Raw genomic sequence first — 9,544 nt, 5'->3', positions numbered from 1 at the left:
AATCCATTCATTACTGTTCCAACATACCACTTACTTATCAAATGCTTATTAATTCCTTAAGAGTCTATGGTGTCATAATGAAACTTATTCTATATATAAATTTTAAAAATAATTTTAAACCTAAAAATGGTTTTTAACTGTACTAATGGCAGATGTGGAAAGATGGTTCAGTGGTAAAAGAGCACTTCTTGCTCCTGAAGAGAACCTGGGTTCAGTTCCTAGTACCCACATAGTAGTTCACAACGATCCATAGCTTCAGTTCAAGAGAATGAGATATTCTTCAGACTTCCATGGGCAACAAGCACATAAGTGGTACAATACACATATTAAGGAAAGCATTCATAAACATAAAATAAAACTTAAACTACTAATGCCCAATAAATACATGAAAATTGTTTAGCATTCATACAATTATAGACATACAAATGAAATTGCACCAAGATTTCATCTAACTCCATCCAGTATTGCTTTCATCAAGAAAACAAGGATAGTAAATGCTGATGAAGACTTAGGAGGAAAAGCACACTTATATTCAGCTAGTGTGAATGTCAACTAGGGTTCTACTATGGACACCAGAATGGATGTTCCTAAAAAAAAATCTAAGAGTTGAATTGGCATCTAATCTATCAATACCCCTTTTATATATAAACCTGGAGAAATATAATTCATTATAATACAGGATTGTTTTCCAAGCTATGTTTATGGAAACACAATTCACAATAGCCATGACGTAGAATCCTCTGGTGTCCATCAACAGGTGCTTGAACATAGAATATGTGGTACATGTACCCAGTGAAATATTGTCTGGCTATACAGAAGAACAAATGTGTCATTTTAAGGAAAATTGATCACATTAAGTGAAATAAGGAAGATTCAGAGATAAATATATCCATGTACTATTATATGCACAGTCTCTTATGTGTGTTTGAGACTGTACATGTCGTTGTGAATGTCTTCACATATGTGTATATTTATGATCTTGATCATTATTCAAAGGGGAATATACAATCCAGGATCATCAAGATATTTACTTGAAATACATGAAATTCATTTTACAACTATACTTCTCAATAATATTATTAACAGTTTTTTTCAAAGTTAGTCTTTGTCCAAAATCTTTATGCTTATTTGCTAAAGAATTAATACAATGACAATTCTTTGAAAAAATATTAAATGATATTAAAAAGGAGCAAGATTCTAATCAACTCAACAAACCTCAAACTTTCAAAGATTATTTTATAAATACTATTTAATTTGACTTGAACCATCATTGAGAGCAGTTATTCATATCTTTAAAAATCTGGTATATACAAAACATTGCCAGTTCAATATATCCAACATACACTGTCTTTCCCTGTACACTTGAACACTCACATACACATACTTACTTGTTATACTGACCAGTTCTCTGTGTATCAGTCAATCAATCATTCTAGTGACTGTGAACTTCACTTTTTTTTATAAGTATTACAAATGCAAGCTATAACTATGCCATTATTTCCTTTGTTGCCTCTGGTGAATTACTTTATTCATGTGTGTCTTATCTATTTTCTTAAATATAAATTGTAATAGTTCCTAAATCTCAAAACTGTCATGAAAACAAACCAAATGCTTAGTAGAACCACCAATCAATGCACATAAATTTTTAGTATCCAAATTATCAATTAAAAACAGAAAGACATGACCTTTACAAAATAGTGCCATTCATCTATGAAAACACTTCATTACCAGAGAGATGATAACTGTAAAGTGATTGACATCGTTACTTTTGTTTCCTATAGACCTGTAGAAGAAATGGGAGCTCAACCATTTATAGGACTGAGGAAAAGGACAATTAGGTTTGAAAATAAGTCCTTTGCAGTTAGTTGTACCACAGATAGATAAATTTAGAAATCAGGTAGGATGAAGCACCACCATAATTGTCTCAACAGTTTCTCCAATAATAATAATAATAATAATAATAATAATAATAATAATAATAGTAAAAATCATTTTTGCATGTTTCTAAATCTGCTAAACAATTTTAAGAAAGCAATCCGCACCTCTCTGTTCCTCAGACTGTAGATGAGGGGATTGAGAGTAGGGATGATGAGGCTATAAAAAAGGGAGACCATGTTGTCCTGGTGTGGGTTGTGGTATGAACCAGGTACCATGTACATAAATACTGCGGCACCATAAAAGAGTCCCACTACTGTGATGTGTGAAGAGCAGGTAGTGAAGGCCTTATTTCGGGATTCCTGTGACTGAATGTGCAGAACAGCCCTCAAAACATGGCCATATGAAGTAATGATGAGTAAAAGGGGGAACATGAGAATCAGCACCCCAGAGATGGATAGTGCCAACTCATATATGGAAGTATCTGAACAGGAGAGTTTTAGCAGGGCTGGCACTTCACAGAAAAAGTGGTCTACAACTCGAGAGGCACAGTAGGAAAAGTTCAGAGTGATGGAAGTCTGGATGGAGGCATTGAGCACACCTGCTAGCCAGGAAAAGGCCACCATAAACAGGCACACTTGATGTCTCATGAGTATAGGGTACTGTAGGGGATGGCACACTGCCACAAAGCGGTCATAAGACATGAGGGCCAGTAGAACTCCTTCAGCCACACCCATCATGGTCAGGAAAAATATTTGTGCTGCACAACCTCCAAAGGAAATCAAGCTTTCTTTCTTAGGGAACTCTGATACCATCTTGGGTATGGTGATGAGGGGGAAACAAACATCTAAGAGGGAAAGCTGACTCAGCAGGTAGTACATGGGTGTGTGGAGTCTGGAGTCCAACTGGATCAAGATGAGTAGAGTAGTGTTTCCCAGAAGGCCAATGATAAATATGGCAGCCACAAGGGAGAAAAGGAGTTCATGTGAACCAGATCTGCTGAAGAGGCTTATCAGGATGAAGTTGGAGGTATCTGATTGATTCATATTACTCATGTCTAATGTAAAATGCTTAACTGAAGGAGTAACAGACTTATATTAAAAACCCAAGATGGCAAGTCACTTTCATCTCACATGAAAATTTCTCTCAAGTTTTAGTGGCTGCCTAGAATGCCATCTTGAGAAGAGTTACACAGCCACAAGTAGAACCAGTGATTAAGAGAATGGATCCTTTTTTTTGTCAATAATGCCTGCTAGACATGAGGAAGAATGTAAGCAACTTGAATATATGAAGGAAATCTTTGGCCACACTCCAATTAAATGCCATCCATTGAATCTGGGACGACGGATCAATAGTTAAAATGTGTGATGCACAAGCAGCAAGTATGATTGTCAGAGGTCAGGTCCCCAGACTCATGTAAATTCCAGGTAGGTGTAGCAGTTTACTTATAATTTCATTGCTTAGCATGTCTCACCTGCTTAGACATTGGAACACTTCAGTAAGTTGGTTAGCTAGATCAGCCACTTTGGCAAACTCTGGATTCAGTTTAGATGCTAGGCAGCAATAGAGAATTTGCAGAACCACTGAGGGAGATTCCAAGTATTAAACACATGCCTCAATATGCATGTGCACTCACCTACACAAGTGAACCTTTCATAAAAGAATGTACAAACACATGCATGTGCATCAAATAAAAGTAAAAACATGGAAATTAAAAAGTTGCCATTGATTCCTTTAAAACATTGAGGTGCAAATTACAAATAGCATTTTAGTCTTGGAGTTCAGTCTAACTTTCATCCCAGGGTTGCTGTGATGAGGAACTGAGAAGTTTTGGAGGAGAAAGGCTTTTTGTAGCATCTAGTGAATCAATAAAACAGAGAGAAGGGACTGTGCATAAACATTTGGAAGGGAATATAAAGAGGAAACAAATTTATCATTAGTCACCACTGAGCAAAATTGATGGTATGAATCTGTGGAGTACAAAACATACAGATACTGTGAAAATAGACTTAATAAAAGTAGGGATATGCTGTGGAACACTATTTTAACTAGGTAAAGAGGTGTTCCATTTTGTTTATGCTGCAGAATGTTACTTTAACTATGTGAAGTTATGTTATTTTTTGCTGCCTTTGTTAACAATGTAAAGATGTGTTGCATTTGTTTCACCTTGCCTGCCTAGGTCACCTGATTGGTACAACAAAAAGCTGAATTGCCCATAGCTAGTCAGGGGAGGGATAGGCAGGGCTGGTGGGCAGAGGGAATAAATAGGAGAAGTAATCTTGACAAAAAAGGAGAAAAGGGATGAGAGGATGAGGGATAAAGATAGGGACATACTCAGGGCCAGAAACCAGGCAGCTTCCAACCAGACATGAGAAGCAGTGAAAGTAAGATGTACAGAAGGAAAGAAAGGTAAAAAGCCCCAAGGCAAAAGGTATATGAAGAGAAACAGGTTAAGTTATAATAGCTAGCAAGAAAGGAGTCTAAGCTAAGACAAATCATTCATAACTAAGAGTCTGTGTCATAATTTGTGAGTTTGTTGGTGGCCCAAAAGAAATCCTGGTGAAGACATAGGTTTCAGAGATTTGAGCTATGGTAGAGATAGTTATCAATAAACGATTTGGGATTGATAGCTTAGTGTTTTTGAGTAGTGAGTTATAGGTCTCAACATATAAGAATACCATGATACAGTAGTGCTAGATTTAAATTATCTATTAGAGATTTACAGAATGAGTCATGTGGTCAAGTACAAAGATCAAGAATCAAGAGCAATTGCACATTTGAATCCAGAAAATATTTCCTCAGCAATATCTACATTGAGCTTGTTACCATGGGTATACACAATTCCACCAATGTAGATGTAGAAAAATATATTGGAGTGAGTTCTGAAAATGATGAAATTTTCCAGGCAGCTAGAATATGGAATACTGTAGCAGACAAACATAATTAATACATAGGATTTGCATGATCTTGGGATAAAGTAGAATTAAATCAGGCTTAGATAACACCTTATTTATGGTGCAGCAGGGTGATCTTGGGTAATTAGTTGACATAATTGTCTTCATCCACAAAATGTGTGACAAAGACTGCACTCACAAGTACTCTTGTGAAAAATGAAGCCAAAAGATGACATGTGGCAAATGCTAAAAAAACTAAAAATATCACCAATTTCCTATTAGGAAAAGTCATTAAAATCACTGGCTGAACACTCTCCAAATGAGGAGTATGAAGAAAGGAACTAATGTCAATATGTTCAGGAGACAGATCTACTCTTATCTTTATGGAACCCTATTCAGAATATGTGAAAAATGTATGCTAATCCATAGATAAATGGTTAAAGTATGTGCATGTATGTGTGCTTGTGTGTTTGTTTCAAAAACCTGTTGAAGAGAATGAAACTTGGGCATAGGTGAGCATGATGATGAATTGCCAGAATCTGTGCAAATGTTGGATGCATTCCACAAGCTCCTGTATTTTCAGGGCTCCTTTGGTGAGATAAAAGCCAGAGAGATACAATTATTCCCAGAAGCTCACAAGCCACAGAGTTTCATATACAGAATAAAACAACAAAGAGGCAATTTTTCAAGTGAGATAGAAAATAGGAATAGACATCCAAACCTGTCCTCTATCTCACACACACACACACACACACACACACACACACACACACACACACACACACACACACGTTATGTGTGCATCCACATTCACACACTACACATGAATGAAATCTCTTCATTTCTGGCCACGTATGCAAAGTTGAAAAACATTAGATTGAAGCAAATAAACTTGTCAAAGAAAGGCACATATGTGTAAGCTAAGAAAACATCAAAGAAGTATATATAATATTATGGAGAGAGGAAAATTAATGGGTATAGAGGGTCAGTTGGACAAGATAACAACTTTCAAATGTTCTATTACAGTTATTGACAATATTTAATTGAACATTTTGAAGTAACTATGTGAAATGGTTTTACTATGTACATGATGAGATATATCTGATGTCACAAATATGCAAATAACTTTGATTAATTTTATATTTAAATATTATATATGTGTTGAAATAACATATTATGCACTAAAATATAAATATTAATATGAGCAATTGGTATATGTAAACTCAAAATTTAAAAGTATTTAAAAAAATAATACCTGCATAGGTATCCAATCCTGAGCATAGTGTCAAAGACGTTTGATTCTCTGAGCCTAAGTTATAACTTACTGCTATTATTACTCAACATTATGCTTCTTCCAAGCCTTAACTTACTTAATTCATCTTTACTGTGGAATTTTCTGATACATTTATTATTACAAATCAAACCCACTTTCTTCTTTGGTAGACCCTAATAGCTCTTGTTTCCAAGCCCTAGAAACAATTAATTACTTTCTCCAGATCAATGGCATCAGGATTTTTTGTAACTTGACATTAGTGGAGAAAGAAAATTTGTGCCTACGGGGTACTTTCCTGGGTATTGTAAAATGTCCAACAGTATACCTGACTCTCTTTATTCATGAGATGTTAGTTGGATCCAAACTTTCAAATCTTGGTGAACTTAAAATTCCATAACCACCAGTCATCTGGGGCAAAAATGTATTACCTCAGAGTTTTAGCAAATAAAGGCATAGTATTCCTATAGCAATTTCAGTCATTAATCTCATTCTCAAATATGAGTTGTGACAACTTTGAAGAGTCAAATTACCCTTTCACAGGGGTCACATATCAAATATCTTGCATATGAGATATTTACATTATAATTCACAACAGTAGCAAAATTATATTTATGAAGTAGCAAAAAAATAATTTTGTGGTTGGGGTAACCACATGAAGAATTGTGTTAAAGGGTCACAACATTAGGAAGGTAGAGAACCACTGTCTTAAAAATATATTTTTAATGATATTAAGTTCAAAAACTGAACATATATAAAAAGAACATCTCACAATTGCATGAAATAATAATAAAAATATTATTATAAGTGGGGTGGTGGTGGCACACTTCTTTAATCCCAGCACTCGGGAGGCAGAGGCAGGCAGATCTTTGTGAGTTCAACGCCAGCCTGGTCTACAGAGTGAGATTCAGGAAAGGCGCAAAGCTACACAGAGAAACCCTGTCTCGAAAAACAAAAAAATTATTATAATTATTAATACTCTTTACAACGTAATGCTGATTTAGATCCAAATAGATACAGTTACTGATCATCCAGGATGAGGATCAAAGTGCTACTTACTGCAGATACCTCTCACAAGTATTAAAATGTACACATTATTGTGATCTCATTTCAACAACTCATAATTCACCATACCAGAATAAGTGGTGGTTCCATATCAGGCATATGGCCAAGTGTTGCAGACTTAATGCTTTTAATTCTCAAGGTGTGAAAATAAATGGCACTGATTGTTTCAAAACCCTGTGAATGTTCTTCATGCCACTGAACTTTATAGTCTAATATTGTTAAAATGCTAAATACTTGTAACATTTTTTGTAAACACTACCTATAGATATAATTGTTTAAGTATTTTTTGATGAGATGAGTTAGATTTAAGAAGTATGTTAGTTTTTCAAATTCACCCAACTTAAAGCAATAGGATCCAGATTGGGATAAAGCAGAGATCTGATTCTAAAGTACATATTTGCTATTTTTAAAAAATAGAAAATATTGAATAGGATACAGATAAGACAAAAAGCATGTAAACCATTGTTAGAAGTACAAATGTACAAAAGTATAAATTAGTTCTGCCACTAGGGTTCTTTCTGAAAAAAAGGCCTCAAAATAGAACTATCATACAAACTTGCTATACCCCTTCTAAGCATATGCAAAAATGGAAATGAAATCAGATCATCATGTCTATGTTCATTAATGCATTGTTCACAAAAGCTAAAATACAAATTAAGTAAAATGATCACCAATGAATTAAGGGATAAATATGTGCTGTTAATATAAAATGAAGTATAATTCAGAAATAAGAGTTAAACACTGCTGTTTAGAGAAAAACAAATGGAACTGGAAGACACTGTAAAGCAAAATATGCTAATTAGATAAAGTCATATACTGTATGTTTTCTTTTAAAGGCATGGGATAAAATATATGGCCTGAAAGTAAAAGAGGAGTGACTAGAGTACACAGACAAGACTAGCAGAAGGAGGAAGAAAGGGTAGACATGATCAAGACATATTCTCACAGGTTAGCAATTATCATATAATAGTAAAAGAACAAACTATGATTATTTCCTCAGTATTTTACACACATCCAAGAACTATATCAAATATTGCTGCACACACACACACACACACACACACACACACACACACACACACACAAATACATATACACACACATACCATCCTTTGTAACCTATAAAACTCACCTCCCTTGGTTCTATCATGAAAAAACACTTTGGTTTCTTTATAACTGTATCTAAAGTTTCTATAATACTGATGTTATTTAAGTGTTTTGTTTGCTGTATGATTTTTTTCCAAACACTAAACCACAACAACTTCTTTGTAATCATCTAACTTTACCAACAGTTGTTTCACTCTCAAAACAGATTGATCTGGGAAAACAAAAACAAACACACACACGCAAAAAAAAACCCATTAATTTCTGTTGTGTGGGATGGAACACACAACATGGATATCTTAATTCCATTCTTACTCAGGATAAATAGAAGTTCCTCTGACTTTATTAACATTGTGGTTTACCATATACCTCTACCCATTTTCCTCAGGAAAGACAACCTTTAGATCTTTGTACATGCTCCCTGAGTAAACTAAAGAAATGATATCATTTTCATGCTCTCAGCAAAACAAACACATGTCTACAATGTGACAGTATAGTGTAGAATTTTCTTCATCTTAATAGCCACATTATGCCATGAGAATGTTCAGGATACTGACACATGTTGGTCATTTAATTATCTCATTTAATTACTGTAGATCAAGGATTCAAACCATAACTTAATGAGTTGAGTGAAAGAATTCTATAAGAGAAATGTTTTTCTTACATCTATTCTTATAGATAAATAGGCTAGAGGAGAAAAAATGGGGAAGGATTTTTTAAAATCTTACAACTACTAAAATAATAGACAAATATTTGAGCCAATGTCTCCTTTTTATCAAGTTTTGCACTCCCTAAATACATTTACTCTTTCTTAAAGTTGATGATCAATTTCTCTGCTCTAAAATTCTAAACTGACAATTCTTCCTGCTAATTCTCATTTTCCCATTAATTAGAAAGCAAATAAAAGATGATTGCCACCCAGGTCAGGCAGATTTTTCCTGCTTCTAGTTCCACAGCTAATATTAGCATATTCCCTTTATTGTTTTGAGTAATTTTTATTGATAAAAATTAATACTATACAGACATGTTCATGTAGGTCTGACATGCTTTGGTTGAAACAGAGATAATAATCATGAAAGGAAGCATTCAGTCTAATAAACAATCACCTGTGTTTGAATAAGAAAAGGTAGGAATAAACAAAAGTCCATCTTTCCATTCAAAATCACACATACACTAAACTCACTGTTCTGTGGAAAGCATCAGTTTGAAGGACCACATTGCTATTGATACATAATATCTCTATCATGTCTACACCTCCAGTAACCTCACAAACTTAATGTAGACACTCACCAGGGGCTATTTGTTGACAATGAGGAGTTACTGTTGATGCTCTTGA

At 34.5% G+C, this 9,544-nt stretch overlaps 1 protein-coding gene across 1 annotated transcript; it reads right to left on the bottom strand.

Annotated features, from left to right (window-relative positions):
• Positions 1-1,988: 1,988 nt before the first annotated feature.
• On the bottom strand, positions 1,989-2,930 carry LOC128116077 (olfactory receptor 2Z1). The gene has a single exon (XM_052747348.1). The coding sequence runs from the start codon at positions 2,928-2,930 to the stop codon at positions 1,989-1,991; it is 942 nt and encodes a 313-aa protein (XP_052603308.1).
• Positions 2,931-9,544: the final 6,614 nt, after the last annotated feature.

Source organism: Peromyscus californicus, unplaced genomic scaffold (genome assembly GCF_007827085.1).
Source record: "Peromyscus californicus insignis strain IS unplaced genomic scaffold, ASM782708v3 Scaffold_1__1_contigs__length_55948999, whole genome shotgun sequence".
Lineage (NCBI taxonomy): Eukaryota > Metazoa > Chordata > Mammalia > Rodentia > Cricetidae > Peromyscus > Peromyscus californicus.
The sequence above is the reverse complement of the archived record's forward strand: the minus strand, read 5'-3'. Positions and strand labels throughout refer to the sequence as shown.

Excerpts from the sequence above, each read along its gene's own strand:
- LOC128116077 (XM_052747348.1), bottom strand. The coding sequence starts at position 2,930 with ATGAGTAATATGAATCAATCAGATACCTCCAACTTCATCCTGATAAGC.